Below are 21,415 nucleotides of genomic sequence, written 5' to 3'. Positions count from 1 at the left end.
TTATTGAGCCCGTCCATTAGCACAGAGACAGCCACCACCCATTTGCCGAATTAGTGTTTACCAGTGATCTTATCCAGATGGAGAGTTTTCTATTGCTGCAAAAGATGAAAAAAAAAAAAAAGTTTAACAAGCTTCTAGGTCATGCCTTCTCATCCCGTATTAAGGGTCTGTACACGGTACAACAAACATTTCTGAGCTCATCTTGACTAGGGGCATTACTAGGAATGAATACTTCTTATATGGTAACTGAAAGAAATACCCGGGGGATACCCTGTCTCTGTCCGCTTTCCTACCTGCATATACTAATGCGCGGACAGATTTTTCTCCATTTCTGACGTTACTTTCTTGATTTTTGTTTTATTTTGCATTTTACTATATATATACATGAATGATACCATACTTACCAGTTCCACTGGTCTCAGCCACTTCCCCCACAGGCTACTGCTCTTCTTTTACCAGTTGGATACTCCTCTGAGTGCATGAGAAATGGCTGAAAACGATCAGGTCAGCTTCTCCTCCTAAATAAACTTCAACATTCATTAGTACATATATAGGTTGCAGTCATATTTTTCATATTTTTATTATTTTCTATAGTTTGTATGCTGGCCGTAACTGCTTCCACATCTACATATGGCGGTGTACTTGCATTCTCTCTCTTTTTTTCTACTTGTTTATTGTTGCTACAAGTTCAAATAGTTCTTATATTTCCATTCTTGTTTTATATGACTTTTGTTAGACCTACCACCTGCAATACCTTAGGATCAAACTCACCAACCCCTCTTGCTGCCACAGGTTGAAACAATTTGTATGTCTGACCCTTTGTTTTCTGGATTTTATCAGACATATTTTAATACCTCCATTCTGCAATACCTCTGGCTCAAAGCTGCCCACCCTAGGGAATGATACCCTATCGTTGTCAGTCATACGTACCCATTCGTCACAGTAAACTTCAGCGTGTGGACCATATTTTCCACACATAATAAACCTTGCTGACCCTCTCGGACCTTCTCGATCCCAAGTCTGACCTTCTCGATCCCAACTCTTCTGCCTGAACCCTGGCTACCATACGTCCCTTAGTTGAGCAACTGGCTCCCATAATTTGTGGGTCTTGCCTTCTCGGCTATTCCCACAAATACCAAAATACTCAATATAAGGCGATGGTGAAAGTTCTCCGAGCGCTTCCACCCACTCTCGCCCACGTTGGCCGGTACTACCATACACAGTGTCGATAGCAAAGGTGATGTACCCAACTTAGGGCTCCTATCAGACCTTACAGCACCGTGATTTCTCTCGGTGGAGGTTCTGTTGGAATATTTTCTGAGAGAGGCAGCGAAAAATTCCTTTTCGGTATCTTTCAACTGGAATTGTTTGTAGGGTGAAAAACAGAGAAATTAGATAACTATCCTTCACCCTTTCCAGTGGAAGCCCACCAGGGAGATTTCCCGACGTTATCAAAGAAAAACCCCTTTGTCTATACAATCATGTCTGCGTATGCTTTTCCACAGCGCATATGACACAATGGTATCACGTTGTGCTGTGCAGAATATTATATATATATATGTATCATTCACTGGCCTTCTATGAGACTCATTTACCCATTCAGTGCTGATCACGGGAGCCTGTCGCGGGATTGAATGGAGGGGGGGAGCGCAGATAACAATTTGCAGTCGATCGTAGGGGGGAGGCGGCGCCGGCATAGTAACACAATGCGACCAGGCCAGCGGGTGACTGCTTCATGATGTGCCCAAATGCAGGGGGGATGCGGAGCGGGCATCATGACGCGGGAGACCATCGCGTGGGGGAGCTGCGGTGAGAGCCCATAATGATAATGTGGGACCCCGGACTCAGGAGCACATGTGGCAGACAGGCGGCAGCAGCCTGAACATAATACATTCCACACTGTGCGGGCTATCGCAGAGGTGTGGGGGGGGGGGTGTGGCACGGCAGGGTTGCTGAATCAATCAGGGACTCACACATAGTCAGTCAACTCACTTGTTTGAAGACAGACGTGGTGGGCGCCCACGAGCTGCTCCTCTGTCTCTTAAAGAATAGGCGGAGTTTGGCTGGGCTGAGGCGAGGCAGATGATAAAGAAGGCGTTCTCTTTCATTCACTAAGCGGTGCCGCCCTCCAGTGGTCGCCGCTCATAGGCAGCTGCTTAAAGCTGCCTAGTGGTAGCGCGGGCCCTGCCTCAAAGTACAGATGACTCTGAAATACCAGGAATGAAAATATTAGGTATAATAAAAGATTAATCAGCCAGCTACAGGACCAATGAAACTTTATACACCAGCAAACTGTGACAGGCACCTATTTATTAGTGATGTGCACCGGAAATTTTTCGGGTTTTGTGTTTTGGTTTTGGGTTCGGTTCCGCAGCCGTGTTTTGGGTTCGAACGCATTTTGGCAAAACCTCACTGAATTTTTTTTGTCGGATTCGGGTGTGTTTTGGATTCGGGTGTTTTTTTCAAAAAACCCTAAAAAAACAGCTTAAATCATAGAATTTGGGGGTCATTTTGATCCCATAGTATTATTAACCTCAATAACCATAATTTCCACTCATTTTCAGTCTATTCTGAACACCTCACACCTCACAATATTATTTTTAGTCCTAAAATTTGCACCGAGGTCGCTGGATGGCTAAGCTAAGCGACACAAGTGGCCGACACAAACACCTGGCCCATCTAGGAGTGGCACTGCAGTGTCAGGCAGGATGGCCCTTCAAAAAAATACTCCCCAAACAGCACATGACGCAAAGAAAAAAAGAGGTGCAATGAGGTAGCTGTGTGACTAAGCTCAGCGACCCAAGTGGCCGACACAAACACCTGGCCCATCTAGGAGTGGCACTGCAGTGTCACGCAGGATGGCCCTTCAAAAAAATACTCCCCAAACAGCACATGACGCAAAGAAAAATGAAAGAAAAAAGAGGTGCAAGATGGAATTGTCCTTGGGCCCTCCCACTCACCCTTATGTTGTATAAACAGGACATGCACACTTTAACAAACCCATCATTTCAGCGACAGGGTCTGCCACACGACTGTGACTGAAATGACTGGTTGGTTTGGGCCCCCACCAAAAAAGAAGCAATCAATCTCTCCTTGCACAAACTGGCTCTACAGAGGCAAGATGTCCACCTCATCATCATGGTCCGATTCATCACCCCTTTCACTGTGTACATCCCCCTCCTCACAGATTATTAATTCGTCCCCACTGGAATCAACCATCTCAGGTCCCCGTGTACTTTCTGGAGGCAATTGCTGCTGGTGAATGTCTCCATGGAGGAATTGATTATAATTCATTTTAATGAACATCATCTTCTCCACATTTTCTGGAAGTAACCTCGTACGCCGATTGCTGACAAGGTGAGCGGCGGCACTAAACACTCTTTCGTAGTACACACTGGAGTAAGGGCAACTTAGGTAGAATAAAGCCAGTTTCTGCAAGGGCCTCCAAATTGCCTCTTTTTCCTGCCAGTATACGTACGGACTGTGTGACGTGCTTACTTGGATGCGGTCACTCATATAATCCTCCACCATTCTTTCAATGGTGAGAGAATCATATGCAGTGACAGTAGACGACATGTCAGTAATCGTTGGCAGGTCCTTCAGTCCGGACCAGATGTCAGCATCAGCAGTCGCTCCAGACTGCCCTGCATCACCGCCAGCGGGTGGGCTCGGAATTCGTAGCCTTTTCCTCGCACCCCCAGTTGCGGGAGAATGTGAAGGAGGAGATGTTGACGGGTCGCGTTCCGCTTGACTTGACAATTTTCTCACCAGCAGGTCTTTGAACCTCTGCAGACTTGTGTCTGCCGGAAAGAGAGATCCAACGTAGGTTTTAAATCTAGGATCGAGCACGGTGGCCAAAATGTAGTGCTCTGATTTCAACAGATTGACCACCCGTGAATCCTGGTTAAGCGAATGAAGGGCTCCATCCACAAGTCCCACATGCCTAGCGGAATCGCTCTGTTTTAGCTCCTCCTTAAATGCCTCCAGCTTCTTCTGCAAAAGCCTGATGAGGGGAATGACCTGACTCAGGCTGGCAGTGTCTGAACTGACTTCACGTGTGGCAAGTTCAAAAGGTTGCAGAACCTTGCACAACGTTGAAATCATTCTCCACTGCGCTTGAGACAGGTGCATTCCACCTCCTTTGCCTATATCGTGGGCAGATGTATAGGCTTGAATGGCCTTTTGCTGCTCCTCCATCCTCTGAAGCATATAGAGGGTTGAATTCCACCTCGTTACCACCTCTTGCTTCAGATGATGGCAGGGCAGGTTCAGGTGTTTTTGGTGGTGCTCCAGTCTTCTGTACGCGGTGCCTGTACGCCAAAAGTGGCCCGCAATTCTTCGGACCACCGACAGCATCTCTTGCACGCCCCTGTCGTTTTTTAAATAATTCTGCACCACCAAATTCAAGGTATGTGCAAAACATGGGACGTGCTGGAATTTGCCCAGTTGTAATGCACGCACAATATTGCTGGCGTTGTCCGATGCTACAAATCCCCAGGAGAGTCCAATTGGGGTAAGCCATTCTACGATGATCTTCCTCAGTTGCCGTAAGAGGTTTTCAGCTGTGTGCGTATTCTGGAAAGCTATGATACAAAGCGTAGCCTGCCTAGGAACGAGTTGGCGTTTGCGAGATGCTGCTACTGGTGCCGCCGCTGCTGTTCTTGCAGCGGGAGGCAATACATCTACCCAGTGGGCTGTCACAGTCATATAGTGCTGAGTCTGCCCTGCTCCACTTGTCCACATGTCCGTGGTTAAGTGGACATTGGGTACAACTGCATTTTTTAGGACACTGGTGACTCTTTTTCTGACGTCCGTGTACATTCTCGGTATCGATTGCCTAGAGAAGTGGAACCTAGATGGTATTTGGTAACGGGGGCACACTACCTCAAGCAATTCTCTAGTTCCCCGTGAACTAACGGCGGATACTGGACGCACGTCTAACACCAACATAGTTGTCAAGGCCTGAGTTATCCGCTTTGCAACAGGATGACTGCTGTGATATTTCATCTTCCTCGCAAAGGACTGTTGGACAGTTAATTGCTTACTGGAAGTAGTACAAGTGGTCTTCCGACTTCCCCTCTGGGATGACGATCGACTCCCAGCAGCAACAACAGCAGCTCCAGCAGCAGTAGGCGTTACACTCAAGGATGCCTCGGAGGAATCCCAGGCAGGAGAGGACTCGTCAGACTTGCCAGTGACATGGCCTGCAGGACTATTGGCTTTCCAGGGTAAGGAGGAAATTGACACTGAGGGAGTTGGTGGTGTGGTTTGCGGGAGCTTGGTTACAAGAGGAAGGGATTTACTGGTCAGTGGACTGCTTCCGCTGTCGCCCAAAGTTTTTGAACTTGTCACTGACTTATTATGAATGTGCTGCAGGTGACGTATAAGGGAGGATGTTCCGAGGTGGTTAACGTCCTTACCCCTACTTATTACAGCTTGACAAAGGCAACACACGGCTTGACACCAGTTGTCCGCATTTCTGTTGAAATAATTCCACACTGAAGAGCTGATTTTTTTTGTATTTTGACCAGGCATGTCAATGGCCATATTCCTCCCACGGACAACAGGTGTCTCCCCGGGTGCCTGACTTAAACAAACCACATCACCATCAGAATCCTCCTTGTCAATTTCCTCCCCAGCGCCAGCAACACCCATATCCTCATCCTGGTGTACTTCAACACTGACATCTTCAATTTGACTATCAGGAACTGGACTGCGGATGCTCCTTCCAGCACTTGCAGGGGGCATGCAAATGGTGGAAGGCGCAAGCTCTTCCCGTCCAGTGTTGGGAAGGTCAGCCATCGCAACCGACACAATTGGAGTCTCCTTGGGGATTTGTGATTTCGAAGAACGCACAGTTCTTTGCTGTGCTTTTGCCAGCTTAAGTCTTTTCTTTTTTCTAGCGAGAGGATGAGTGCTTCCATCCTCATGTGAAGCTGAACCACTAGCCATGAACATAGGCCAGGGCCTCAGCCGTTCCTTGCCACTCTGTGTCGTAAATGGCATATTGGCAAGTTTACGCTTCTCCTCAGACGCTTTTAATTTTGATTTTTGGGTCATTTTACTGATCTTTTGTGTTTTGGATTTTACATGCTCTGTACTATGACATTGGGCATCGGCCTTGGCAGATGACGTTGATGGCATTTCATCGTCTCGGCCATGACTAGTGGCAGCAGCTTCAGCACGAGGTGGAAGTGGATCTTGATCTTTCCCTATTTTTTTAACCTCCACATTTTTGTTCTCCATATTTTAATGCGCACAACTAAAAGCCACCACAGGTATACAATGTAGATGGATGGATAGTATAGTATTATATTACTTATGGACGATGAGTGCACTGACGACACAGAGGTAGGTACAGCCGTGGCCTACCGTACTGCTATATATATATATATATATATATATATAATATACTGTATAATAATAATAACGGACCTGGTGGACACTGTCAGCAGACTGCTAAACTAGTATGAAGAAAAAAAAACCACCACAGGTATACAATGTAGATGGATGGATAGTATAGTATTATATTACTTATGGACGACGAGTGCACTGACGACACAGAGGTAGGTACAGCCGTGGCCTACCGTACTGCTATATATATATATATATATATATATATATATATATATATAATTTTACTGTATAATAATAACGGACCTGGTGGACACTGTCAGCAGACTGCTAAACTGGTATGAAGAAAAAAAAACCACCACAGGTATACAATGTAGATGGATGGATAGTATAGTATTATATTACTTATGGACGACGAGTGCACTGATGACACAGAGGTAGGTACAGCCGTGGCCTACCGTACTGCTATATATATATATATATATATATATATAATATACTGTATAATAATAACGGACCTGGTGGACACTGTCAGCAGACTGCTAAACTAGTATGAAGAAAAAAAAAACCACCACAGGTATACAATGTAGATGGATGGATAGTATAGTATTATATTACTTATGGACGACGAGTGCACTGACGACACAGAGGTAGGTACAGCCGTGGCCTACCGTACTGCTATATATATATATAATATACTGTATAATAATAACGGACCTGGTGGACACTGTCAGCAGACTGCTAAACTAGTATGAAGAAAAAAAAACCCACCACAGGTATACAATGTAGATGGATGGATAGTATAGTATTATATTACTTATGGACGACGAGTGCACTGACGACACAGAGGTAGGTACAGCCGTGGCCTACCGTACTGCTATATATATATATATATATATATATATACTGTATAATAATAATAACGGACCTGGTGGACACTGTCAGCAGACTGCTAAACTAGTATGAAGAAAAAAAAAACCACCACAGGTATACAATGTAGATGGATGGATAGTATAGTATTATATTACTTATGGACGACGAGTGCACTGACGACACAGAGGTAGGTACAGCCGTGGCCTACCGTACTGCTATATATATATAATATACTGTATAATAATAACGGACCTGGTGGACACTGTCAGCAGACTGCTAAACTAGTATGAAGAAAAAAAAAACCCACCACAGGTATACAATGTAGATGGATGGATAGTATAGTATTATATTACTTATGGACGACGAGTGCACTGACGACACAGAGGTAGGTACAGCCGTGGCCTACCATACTGCTATATATATATATAATATACTGTATAATAATAACGGACCTGGTGGACACTGTCAGCAGACTGCTAAACTAGTATAAAGAAAAAAAAAGCCACCACAGGTATACAATGTAGATGGATGGATACTATAGTATAGTATTATATTACTTATGGACGACGAGTGCACTGACGACACAGAGGTAGGTACAGCCGTGGCCTACCGTACTGCTATATATATATATATATATATATATATATATATATATATAATATACTGTATAATAATAACGGACCTGGTGGACACTGTCAGCAGACTGCTAAACTAGTATGAAGAAAAAAAAAGCCACCACAGGAGTGTTTTTCAGGCAGACAAACGTATACTGGACTGGTGGTCACTGTCAGCAAAACTGTGCACTGTACCCCTGCTATAACTGCTCCCCAGTCCCCACAATTAGGCAGTGTAAGCAGTGCACTCAGCACAGATATATGCAGCAGTGCAGCACACTGAGTGAGCACAGATATGGTGGAGCGGTTTTTTCAGGCAGAGAAACAACGGATTAAACTCACTGGTGGTATTATAATCAAAACCCTGCACTGTACTCCCTAACAGCTGCTCCCCGTCCCCAATCCTCCCCACAATTATAACTAACTAAGTCACTCTGTGTTCTACTATAACGGAGAGGACGCCAGCCACGTCCTCTCGCTATCAATCTCAATGCACGTGTGAAAATGGCGGCGACGAATCTCGCGAGAATCCGTCAGCGGGATGATGACGTTCGGGCGCGCTCGGGTTAACCGAGCAAGGCGGGAGGATCCGAGTCGCTCGGACCCGTGAAAAAAAAGGTGAAGTTCGGGCGGGTTCGGATCCCGAGGATCCGAACCCGCTCATCACTACTATTTATATAGCAACCTGTAAAAGAACAACATTATAGAACCCTAATTCAATCCTTCATACAGTAGCATATAACTACACACGTCCATCGTGTTTTAAATGAGGAACTACCCTCAGATAGATTATATATAATTTATCTGAGCTACACACATACATATATATATATATATATATATATATATAAGGGGTGGTCTCCAGGTTGACGACTGTCGGGATCCCGGCGCACAGTTTACTGGTGCCGGAATCCCGACATCCGGCATACCGACAGTTTCTCTCCCTCGTGGGGGTCCACAACCCCCCTGGAGGGAGAATAGATAGCGTGGTGCACCACCGCGCCCGCAGTGTGTCGAGCGCAGCGAGCCTGCAAGGGGCTCATTTGCGCTCGCCACGCTGTCGGTAAGCCGACGGTCGGGTTTCCGGCGCCGGTATGCTGGTTGCTGGGAGCCCAGCCGCCGGCATACCATACCACACCCATATATAACGGTACTCAGATCCATTTCTGGGACAGGAAACTGTGCTTGAAGGGAGCTTATACACAAAAATAATGTAAAGGGTTAAACTCCTCTGTTGAGGATCATTATAATGTATTTAAGCTACCACTGTCCATAGCCAAGGATGCCTGTTGTATAATCAGTCCCATTCCCAGACTTTACAGCACTACACCCAGCATGAGATCATCTTGTGTTATTCTGATTTCTTGTGCCCAGTTAGCCGTAGATGGGTGACTTCATTGCCATTCTAGAATGGCACCTGGAAAATGGGTGTGAGTAGGAGGAGCAATAGGAAGCTGCATGCTCTGTACATTTTCTTGGTGGGTGGGGTCATAAACTGGTCACACATTGGGGGTGATTCCGAGTTGTTCACTCGCTAGCTGCTTTTAGCAGCATTGCACACGCTAAGCCTACGCCTACTGGGAGTGTATCTTAGCATAGCAGAATTGCTAACGAAAGCTTCGTTAATTTTCTCGTAATGATTACCCCGCAGTTTCTGAGAAGCTCCAGACTTACTCAGCCATTGCGACCAGCTCAGTACTTTTCGTTCCTGGTTTGACGTCACAAACGCACCCAGCGTTCGCCCAGCCACTCCCCCGTTTCTCCAGCCACTCCTGCATTTTGCAACTCGAACGCCTGCGTTTTTCCGCACACTCCAATAAAACAGCCAGTTTCTGCCCAGAAACACCCACTTCCTGTCAATCACACTACGATCAGCACAGCGATGAAAAAGCTTTGTTATGCCGTGAGTAAAATACCTAACTTTTGTGTAAAATAACTAAGTTCATGCGCTCTGCGAACCTTGCGCATGCGCAGTAAGCGACTAATCGCAGTATAGCGAAAATCGTCAACGAGCTAACAGCTCGAAATTACCCCCATTGCCCCATAAGATGGTGTTCTTCTGTATTACACAAACGGAGCCAACCTGGTAAAAATTGTTTCAATACTGTATGCAGGTTTCAGGGCTCCACTAAGTAGAAGGAGCAGTCTTGTCTTGTTAAACATTACAGTTTACCTGTGAATACAGTTTTAACTAAAGTGCAGAAATGCCTCATTCCCTCCAACATCTCACATTTACAAAGCAGTACACTTGATTCCCCAGATGAGGGAAAGGGGGGTGTAGCCACAGATACAGGGGACATGGTCACAGGTAAAAGGGGCATGAGATGAGTCACAAAGGATTAGCCTTGCTTAACTCGCCCATCTGACTGCATGCTCATCGCTGCTATTTCTATGCTATTGGCGGCATTCTGGATGCGGCATAATGCATAATAAGTCTGAATCTGGCTGGGGGTGTCTCCCCCCCAGCAATGCTGTAGCTACACAGAGGACAGAGCAGACTGTCGGTTCACCAGCACTGTGGAAGTCAGTTCTAGGCAGTGCTGTAGTGCTATAGAGATCATGTGGGGCTTTGCCAGCAACTGGTACAAATCGGTGCAGCCCTGCTTGCCAGTACAGACTGTTAAAAAAAGGGTACTGTACAGTGGCAAACATGATTTTTAGAGAGAGGTTTCCAAATGCAATCTACAATCTCCCACTCTGTGGAACATTGGAGCAAGTGTGGGGGAACCTAGTATCGACCCTGGACATTACTGTACACATTGGTCTTTTTATACAGTACATTGGATACCGTATGTAATACAGTATTAATATTTAACACAATCGACTTTAGTATAGGTTGTATCAATCATATTTAACTAATATTAATAAAAATAGGATTTTGGTACTTACCAGGTAAATCCTTTTCTTTAAATCCATAGGGGGCACTGGAGTACTCTAGGGATATGGACGGTTTCACAGGAACTAGGCACTGAATAGTTAAAATTTGACTATACCTCCCCTCCATATCCCAGAGTACCTCAGTGTTTTTTTACTGAGCGGAACAGGAGCTATAGAGGTTAATGGAGAATTACATATAACAAACGGACAACAATAAAGTTGACACATAACATTACTGACAACTATCAGTTGACACCAACCCGACAAACTTGCTAATTTGAACCAGTCGGTGAGAGTGTGTTACCATTAGATTCCCTGAACTTACCACAAGCCAGTAAAACTGCTCTGGGTGGGCGTCCAGTGCCCCCTATGGATTCAAAGAAAAGGATTTACCTGGTAAGTACCAAAATCCTATTTTCTTTTTCATCCACTAGGGGTCACTGGAGTACTCTAGGGATGTACCAAAGTTTCCCCCCTGGGCGGGAGAGCTGTTTGGCACCTGTAACACTAGACGGCCAAAGCTAGATGCTGATGCCGCAAAAGTATCAAACCTGTAAAAGAGCACAAACATGTGCACTGAAGACCATGTAGCCGCACTGCAAAGCTGTGTCGTAGAACTCCACGAGCAGCTGCCCATGACATTCCCGGAGAACGTGTGGAATGAGCTTTTACTGATGTAGGCGGCTGTAACCTAACATGAAGGTAAGCCTGACGTATGGTCAGTTTTATCCATCTGGATAAGGTCTGCTTAGAAGGTGGCCAACCCATCTTGGCCGCATCATAGAGAATAACAACGTATCCGTCTTAGGAACTGTAGACGTTCGGAATACATAAACGCGTAATGCACGTACCACAACCAAAATTCCAGAATCTCCTGTTAACACAGGAACTACTATTGGATATGCGAAAAGAGGACCCTACTTTTGGCAGGAAAGCGGGATTCATCTAAAGTTCCGCTCTGTCATTATGAAACACTAAATACGGTGGCTTGCATGACAAGGCACCCAAAACTGAAACCTTGCTGCCCTTAATATTTATTGCATCGCAGTGCGATCGCATGTGTTTTTTAAAACACATGCAATATATCACACTGCGATGTGCGATGGGCACCCGCCGGGAGCGGCCTGAGGTTGCTCCCCACTCGGCGGTGACGTGCCCATCACGTGATTACCATGCGATCTATCGCATGATCGCATGGTAATCACTTTGGCAGTTCAAGTGCGATTTCATCGCACCTAAACTGCCGGTGCGATGCCCCGCGATGTCGCGTTGCGGGGCATCGCACAAGTGTATGGGCACCATTAGTTTTAAACGTTCCCTGTTTTTGCATAAAATAATGATTATGCTGCTACAACGTGTATTGTAGCAAAATAAAAGCAAATCTGATAAATTGGTGCCTTAGGTAATTTATCTGCTGTGTTTTACTGGAATCGGTGTTGTGTTCATTTATAAATATGGCAACTGCCGTAACATGTTCCAGTTTACAGAACAGTTGCTTGAATTCTTTGCACTGGAGTCATGTATCAGAATAAAACACAGCATCCTGCGACTCTGGCTAAGGCAGAGTCTGTGTGTGTAATCTGGTGAGACACCCACTCCCCACGTCACCCCCTTCTTGCATATATAGATGCAGCTGTTAAGCAGTGGGCTCAGAACCGTCTCCGAGGCATTGCTGGTGCTTTTCATCAACTGAGAGATCAGAGATGTCCCAGCCTGAGGTACAGTAAGCGCTGGATTGCTAAAAGCATTGCGGGTTACATGTTTCATAGTAAAATAGATCTGAAATTCACTAGTACTCTGCTGCTGGGAAACTCGTATAGCTTCAAGAGTGTTGGGCAAGTTACCAACAGTCAGGACTATATTTATATCTTTTTTTTTTTTTTTTTACAGATTGCTCCTGTTTTATATAATACTTTAGAGTGTAAATTGCACTATTTCTATAACTGCTTCTTGTGGATTGTTGGCTCACTCCAAGATATTTTACTTTTTCTCACTTGCCTCCAACAAACACTGTTTGAGATGCCTTATAGGCGCTATTGTTTGTCATATTTTTCGTAGACTCTGCTGCTGAATAAGTGTTTATGTATCTATGCATGCATGTCGGTCGGTCGGTCGGTCTGTCTGTCTATATTGGTTCCTGATTCGGCAGGTAGCCCTACAGTGATTTTGACATTGTAATGAATTCCATGTCCTAGAAGTGAATTCAATTTGATAATAGTTCAGTTGAGACAGTAGAAGTGACAGTATGTCTTACCAGCTTATACAGGCCCACTTTACGATGCAGTGTATATATCCCACATATCTTCCATTGAAAAAAGTGGACCGTGCTAATATAGATTTTTGTCTGTACATAGGGGTAAACTTTGAAATAAATGGATTCCCATTGATTCCAAAACCTTCACTTCACGGTTGAAACACTTGAACTAACTTCTGCACACATTTTCATGATGCCAATGTATTATAATTCTGTAGTCTTTCTCACTCATAAAGCTGATGTAATTTTGGGTATACCATCATTTCAGCTATGGCACACAGAGTCTTTTTAAGTTTTTATGCTCCTACGAATCAGACCTTCCCAAGGTGACTTCTGTGACTCAGTGTTCTAAATTAGAAACTCTTGTCTTTGTCACTCTTGTTTCTCAGTGAGTTGACAACTGAATGTCTTGATCTTTATCCAGAGACCAATGTTGCTGGGAGTATAGTGAGCTTCCAGCTCTGGAGGGTTAAATGCCCTCACCCCCTCCCTATCTAAATTATTGGAGCATGCCATAATGACTATGTAAAGGGTGAGAGGTTTGTGTAATCCTAACATATGAAGTTTTCTTTGCCTGTGTTTATAATACAGTCACTCACATTTGGTAAACTTATTATGTAATGTGAAAATGTATTTTAATTCCATTACCTTTGTGAGTACAATACAGTACAATATTACAATGGGGTTCTATGGCGAGGATACACTGGTGGGATTTGTTGCTTAGCACTTTTCAACTTGCAGAAATAAATCTTTGACTTTGCAATTCCATACAATTTTTTGTGTTTTGCGTTTTAAAATATTGCTTACCACACCCCCAAATTTGGGAACTGATTCAATTATACACAAGGTGCCGCATGACCGGCTTAGAAATATATGTCTCTTATTTATTAATAGTAACTTATACAATGCCCACATATTTTGCCATGCTTTACAATTGTGAAGAAAACTGTAATAAAACAAAACTGGGTATTAACATACAGACATAGATGTAGGAAGGCCCTGCTCGCAAGCTTACAATCTATAGGGAAATAGGCATTGATACACAAGTATAAGAGCTACAGTGCATCTAGAAAGTATTCACAGCGCTTCACTTTTTCCACATTTTGTTACGTTACAGCCTTATTCCAAACTGAAATAAATACATTTTTCCCCTCAAATTTCTTCACACAATACCCCATAAAGACCACGTGAAAAAAGTGTTTGAGATTTTTGCAAATTTATTAAAAATAAAAAAATTAAGAAATCACATGTACTTAAGTATTCACAGAGACTAGAGGAAAGTCTTATTGTGCACAGGAGGGCATTCTTCAGAGTGTGTTTTGGGGAAGACCAGTAAGGAGACTATTGCAATAATGAATGCAGAAGATAAGTGCATGCATTTTTTGCAGTGTCTTGTGTAAGATATGGGGAATATTCTGGATATGTATTTGTAGATGTATGTAACAGGATTGTAAACAGATTGAATGTGGAGAACAAAGGACAGTTCTAAGTCAAGGATGACACCTAGGCAGCAAGTTAGTTAGGTAGGGTTGATTGTTGAGTTATCAACAGTGATGGAGACATCAGGTTGGTAAGTACTACTAATCAGTGGAAATATTATTAATTCTGTTTTGGAAGATTATGTTTGAGGTGTTGAGATGACATTCCATTTCTGGCTATAGTGTTGTAAATAGAAAAAAAGCATACAACGTAATTGTTGTAATGTGTGCACGTTGTATAGCTACTCACATGTAATTGAATTAGCCTCATGGAATGCCCTATTGACAAGGATCAGGTTATAGTTCCAGTTATTAGATGTGGTAGTGATTTAGTACATGTTTTTGATACAGTACCTCTAGATAAATATTTCCCAAATTCTCCTGAAAGCAAGTGTGCGGGTGAGGAGAAATTTACCAGATACACAAGGGGGTAATTCATTGTGGCGATTTAACAGCTGATTGTGAATTTAAGTTGCCTAAAGAAAGCTATTTAGTAATTGTGTCAAACAGCTGTGTCTACTGCAGCCATTCAAAAATAAAACCATTTATTAGCACTTTTACAGTCCTGGTTGGAGGATTGGCACCTGTGCCCAGCTAAGCGAATTTCTGGAGAGGTGACCTAAAGATGCTCCCAGTTTCCTGTCACCAGTTGCAGACCTCCTCCTCTTGCACTGCATGTGACATTATGAATATATGATGTTGTGGCGCTGACAGTGAAGAAAAGTCAGCAGGCCACGCCAGCAGACAGAAGATGATAAAGAAAGGCAATACAAATTCTGTAGTGAAGAGAGGGTGCACCAACATAATCTCATAAGAGGAAACCAAGGGGGTAATTCTCTCTGCAAATGTTATATCTGCCCCCCCTGCAGTGCACATGGTTTTGCCCAACTGCTAAAAAATTTCCTTGTGCGATCAACTTGGAATTACCCCCCAAGTGTATTTATATCTAGAAGACTCTGTCAGCAAGAGGCCATAATTTAGACTACAAATTGTCAAGCTTTTTGAAATGATGAATATAGTTAACAAGGCCACACTCAGTTGGATGAGAAGACAGTAAAAGGTAAGGAAGTGCAAATAGCCTGAAGTAGAACCTAAGAGACACAGCTCACTCACAAAAGGGGAAATGGATGCAAACAGTCAAAGCAGTCTGGAGAAATCCAAATGCATCTGAACTTGGAAGCAAAGCAAGTATAGTCCTGGCTTGTACTGGGATGGGTGACATCCGAGGAACAGCAGGCACTGTCAACAATCTCATTTGTGTACCCCCTCCTGCCAAAATAGGACCAATGTCAGCAGATTGACTATGACAAATGTACTCTCTATCTACAATCTCTACACTATTCCCTTGGAGCTGTGCAACATGAAGCCCTATATCGGAGTCCATCATGAATATGGAATCTTAAAGAATACAGCTCAACACAGCTTACAGAATACAGCTTACAGAATGCTAGAGATATATCTGTCCGTTTTAAGCCATCTGACATGTATCACACATTGGGGGTAATTCAGATCTGATCGCTAGGCAGCGATTTTTGCTGTCCTGCGTTGTCGCCGACTACAGGGCAGTCTCTTGCAGACTAGGACTTAGGGGGGCATGTACTAAGCAGTGATAAAAGTGGATAAGTGAACCAGTGAAGAAGCTGCCCATGGCAACCAATCAGCTGTTCTGTATACTTTTGTAGTATGCAAATTACAAGTGTTATGTCAATGCTGATTGGTTGCCATGGGCAACTTCTCCACTGGCTCACTTCTCCACTTTTATCACTGCTTAGTATATGTCCCCCTATCTCAGCCGCTGCGATCACATGAGCCTGTCCGTGACCGGATTTGACATCAGACACCCTCCCTTCAAACGCTTGGTCCCGTCTGCGTTTTTCCAGACACTCTCTGAAAATGGTCAGTTGCCACCCACAAACGCCCTCTTCCTGTCAATCTCCTTGCGAATGCCCGTGCAAATGGATCCTTACCACAAACCCGTCGCTGATCAACGATCCCCATTGCAGCCGTCCGTTGCGCCTGTGCATCGCGGTGCAAACGCATGCGCAATTTGGATCTGATCGCCCGCTGTGCGAAAAAAACGCATAGCAGCGATCAGATCTGAATTACCCCCATTGTTACAGATCACAATTCTGGCCAGCACAGAAACGTATCCCTTGAACATTCTGCATTAAGAACTATAAACATATAATTTTGTGCAACACAAAGCTCATCTGAACCATGCTTCAAAGTCCCGGTAATTTCCCTACATGGCCAAAACGACCTGGGTTCCAGTGGAGTGACTGGTTTATGACACAATAAACCACCAAAAAAAAACTTACGGCACCTTCCTTCGGAAGGCCCATTCTATGCCTAAAAAAAGACACAAAAACATTATTTGCGTAAAAAACCCCCACACCCATACCTCACAATGGTAGTCATTCAGAGTTGTTCGCTCGTTGCCGTTTTTCGCAACGGAGCGATTAGGTGGAAAATGCGCATGCGCATGGTACGCAGCGCGCATGCGTTCACTAATTTAACACAAAACTTTGGAGATTTGCTCAAGCTCGAGCGACGTTTATTCATCGCTCGAGTGATCGTAGTGTGAGTGACAGGAAGTGGGTGTTTCTGGGCGGAAACTGGCTGTTTTCAGGGAGTGTGCTAAAAAACGCAGGCGTGCCAGGTAAAAACGCAGGAGTGGCTGGCCGAATGCAGGGTGTGTTTGTGACGTCAAACTAGGAACTAAACGGACTGAGGTGGTCGCAATCTAGGAGTAGGTCTGGAGCTACTCAGAAACTGCAAGGAATTATTTAGTAGCAGTTCTGCTAATCTTTCGTTCACTATTCTGCTAAGCTAAGATACACTCCCAGAGGGCTTAGCGTTTGCAATGCTGCTAAAAGCAGCTAGCAAACGAACAACTCGGAATGACCACTGTAACACTGTAGGGGTGCAAGGCGCCTTTTCCTGGGGAATATGGTAGCACGCAGCAGCTGAGGAACAACACAAGTCCAGTTTCTGGTACAACTGACCCCGGCCAGTTTTATTGAAACAGAAAATAAAACAAACCCCAAAATAAAAATACCTTGCCTGTCCGGCACTAACTAAACATAAGATATTCCTAACTGTCACTAAACAAAACACAGAGTTCTTCAGTACATACTGTATAGCTCACTTGCCTCAGAAAGCGTGTCTCTCACACACAGATCCCTCAGCCTTCCCAGGCAGTCTGCCCATACTAATCAGGTTAGCAGCACTATAACACACTTACACAGCTGAAACCCTGATTAGCCCTCTGTGAGGCCAAAGACCCGATCTGGGCCCAATGTCTAGAACTCGCCTTATCTCTCTCTCAGAGCCTTTACCCAGCTTTTACAGCAAACTGAAAAGGTTCAGACAAAACAAAAAGCATTTTTCCTAGAAGTTAACATTTTCTAAAACATGTAAGACAAGAACCTGGGACAAATATACCTGCCCTCAAACACTATCCCAGTGTTCTTGTCACATATCCCCCTCCCCTGTTTCGACCTAGGGGCCGGAACACTTGTAGCCCCCAAACAGAAGATGCGAGACAATGCATCTGCGTTGGCCAATTGTGTTCCCGGTCTATGTTCGACAGTAAACTTAAAGTCCTGCAACGCTAGAAACCATCTAGTTACACGAGCATTCTTGCCTCTATTTACATACATCCATTTTAAAGGGGCATGGTCTGTCACTAGTCTGAATTGTCTACCCAAGAGGTAATATCTCAAGGTATCTAGTGCCCACTTAATGGCCAAAGCCTCCTTTTCCACAATGGCATACCTTTTTTCATGCTCATTGAGTTTCCTACTCAAATAAATGATAGGGTGTTCGTCCCCATCTCTGGTTTGGGACAGCACAGCACCTATCCCTACCTCTGAGGCATCTGTCTGTACCACAAATTCTTTTGAAAAATCTGGTGTTATCAACACCGGTTGTGAACACAAAGCCACTTTTAACGCTTGGAACGCCTTTTCTGCATCAGGGTTCCATTTCACCACATTTGACTGCTTCCCTTTGGTAAGGTCTGACAACGGCACCGCTGTGGTCGCAAAATTAGGAATAAACCGTCTATAGTACCCAGTAATTCCCAAAAAAGCCCTTACCTGTTTTTTATTCACTGGACGAGGCCAGTTTTGAATAGCATCAACTTTATTCAATTGGGGCCTAATCAGACCTCTGCCTATGGTGAAGCCCAAGTATTTGACCTCCTCCATTGCGAGGCAGCACTTCTTTGGGTTAGCAGTTAACCCTGCCTCTCTGATTGAGTCCAGTACTGCTTGTACTTTAACCAAATGGGACCCCCAGTCTGTACTGTGAATTACCACATCATCCAAATAGGCAGCTGCATATTTTCTATGGGGCCTCAAAATTTTATCCATCGCCCGTTGAAAGGTTGCTGGAGCCCCATGCAACCCAAAGGGTAACATCTTATACTGGTACAGCCCCTCCGGAACCGAAAAGGCTGTTTTTTCTTTGGCGCTATCAGATAAAGGTATTTGCCAGTAACCTTTGGTCAGGTCCAATGTGGTGAGAAACCTGGCTGTTCCCAGCCTTTCTACAAGCTCATCCACACGGGGCATGGGGTATGCGTCAAACTTGGACACCTCATTTAACTTACGAAAGTCATTACAGAAGCGTATGCTACCGTCGGGCTTCGGGATGAGCACTATGGTACTGGACCACTCACTGTTAGACTCCTCTATGACTCCAAGTTCTAACATGGTTTTAACTTCCTTAGAAATAGCTTCTCGCTGAGCTTCAGGAATCCTATATGGCTTTAAATGAACCCTGACCCCTGGTTCTGTGACAATGTCATGTTTTATTATGGTCGTTCGGCCAGGCAGCTCTGAAAATACCTCCCTATTTTGGATGAGAAATTCTTTAACCTGATTGTTCTGATCAGCTGATAATGTCTCTGACACCTTCACTGCGGGAAGCAACCGGGGTGAAGACACCGAAGGGCAAGGCTCCGCTGACAGAGACAACCTATCTTTCCAGGGTTTGATTAAGTTAACATGGTAAATCTGTTCGGGTTTTCTCTTTCCCGGCTGGTATACTTTGTAATTAACCTCATTCACTTTTTCCCTAATCTCAAATGGACCCTGCCATTTAGCTAGGAATTTGCTTTCCACAGTGGGTACCAAAACAAGAACTCTATCTCCAGGAGCAAATTCCCGTATCTTGGCACTCCGGTTATAGACCCTCTGTTGAGCACTTTGGGCCTGTTCCATGTGCTCTCTGACAACAGGTACCACGGCTGCAATCCTATCCTGCATTTGTGTTACATGCTCAATAACGCTTCTATAAGGAGTGGGCTGTCCTTCCCACGTCTTTTTGGCAATATCCAACAGCCCTCTGGGGTGTCTACCATACAACAAATCAAATGGAGAAAACCCCGTAGAGGACTGAGGAACTTCTCTGATGGCCATTAACAAGTAGGGCAACAAACAATCCCAGTTTTTCCCATCTCTCTCAACAACCTTTTTTAACATACTTTTTAATGTTTTATTAAACCTTTCCACCAACCCGTCAGTTTGGGGATGGTAGATGGACGTCCTGAGGTGAGTGACCTTAAATAACTTGCACAATTCTTTCATGATCCTTGACATAAATGGAGTACCTTGGTCAGTCAAAATTTCTTTTGGTATTCCCACTCTACTAAATACCTGCACCAGCTCCTTAGCTATCGCCTTGGTTGTGATAGTGCGTAAAGGGACAGCCTCAGGATATCGAGTGGCATAGTCCATAATTACCAGGATATACTGATGGCCCCGAGCAGACTTTAACAAGGGCCCCACGAGATCCATGGCTATTCTGTCAAACGGGACCTCTATAATAGGCATGGGAACTAGTGGGCTCCTGAAATGGGGTCTAGGGGCATGATACTGGCATTCAGGACAGGAAGAACAATATTCAGACACTTCTTTATAAACCCCTGGCCAAAAGAACCTTTGTAAAACTCTTTCAGTGGTTTTTTCTGCCCCTAAATGTCCTGCGGTAACGTGACTATGAGCTAAATCTAGTACCGTTCTCCGATAAGGCTGGGGAACTACCAGCTGTTCTACCACATCCTCACCCCTTTTGACAATGTGGTACAAGAGCTCATTACAGATGGCCATGTGGGGATACGTAACCCTGTCACCTGGTACCACAGGTTCCCCATTAACAATCTTAACATTCTCTCTAGCCTTTATTAAGGTAGGATCCTTTAACTGTTCAGACGCAAACAGATCCTTCTTTACCTCCAGGTCAGGCACGCTTTCAGTTCTAACTACTATGTCTCTGTTCCCGGCAAGAGGGTCCTCACTGGACTCCCCATCTGTCACTTCCCCAGCCAAACTAGCAAAAGGCAAAGGGCCAGAAAGTTCCGAAGACCCACGTACATCCATAAAATCACCGGTATTATCAACTGGCTTTTTACTTCTCACATCTGTTGATAACCGTGATTCCCACAGTTTCCAAAAATGAGGAAAATCCCTCCCTATTATGGCCTCATGCACCAAGGTAGGGACCAGTCCCACTTTAACCGTTGCTGACCCACAACAAGTTTCTATATTCACCTCAGCAGTGGCATAATGTTGGGTATCCCCATGTATGCAAGTTACCCCAATAGGTATTTGCTGGACCTTTAAGGGGTTCACTAACCCAGCTTTCACGAGGGTAACTAAACTTCCTGAATCTAGCAAGGCCTCTACCCGGTTACCCTCTAAGAACACATCACACATTTGTTTTTCCAGCTCAGGTGAAGGTACCACAGTACAGGCTAACCTAGCAAAGAAAGACATTCTGCGACATTCAAAGGCAGCATCACATTGCATGGGTTCTTGCATGACTGGGCAATTGGCAACAACATGACCTGGCATACCACATCTAAAACATTTAACCACACGATTATCAACCCGTTTGGGCAACATAGACCGTTCTAGCCCCATTGGCCTGTCTCCAGGGCCAGTGTTTACAGTCTCTCC

The 21,415-nt window shown here is 44.5% G+C and overlaps 1 protein-coding gene across 1 annotated transcript in view; it reads left to right on the top strand.

Moving 5' to 3' along the window:
- The first annotated feature begins 12,328 nt into the window (after positions 1–12,328).
- MUSTN1 (musculoskeletal, embryonic nuclear protein 1) overlaps positions 12,329–21,415 on the top strand; it is a 31,745-nt gene continuing 22,658 nt past the window's right edge. The window contains exon 1 of the mRNA XM_063940678.1: positions 12,329–12,436. Within this exon, the coding sequence (XP_063796748.1) occupies positions 12,422–12,436 (15 nt within the window). The 5' untranslated portion in view covers positions 12,329–12,421. The remainder of the gene's footprint in view (positions 12,437–21,415) is intronic.

This window comes from Pseudophryne corroboree, chromosome 9, assembly GCF_028390025.1.
Source record: "Pseudophryne corroboree isolate aPseCor3 chromosome 9, aPseCor3.hap2, whole genome shotgun sequence".
NCBI classification, from domain to species: Eukaryota; Metazoa; Chordata; class Amphibia; order Anura; family Myobatrachidae; genus Pseudophryne; species Pseudophryne corroboree.
The sequence above is the reverse complement of the archived record's forward strand: the minus strand, read 5'-3'. Positions and strand labels throughout refer to the sequence as shown.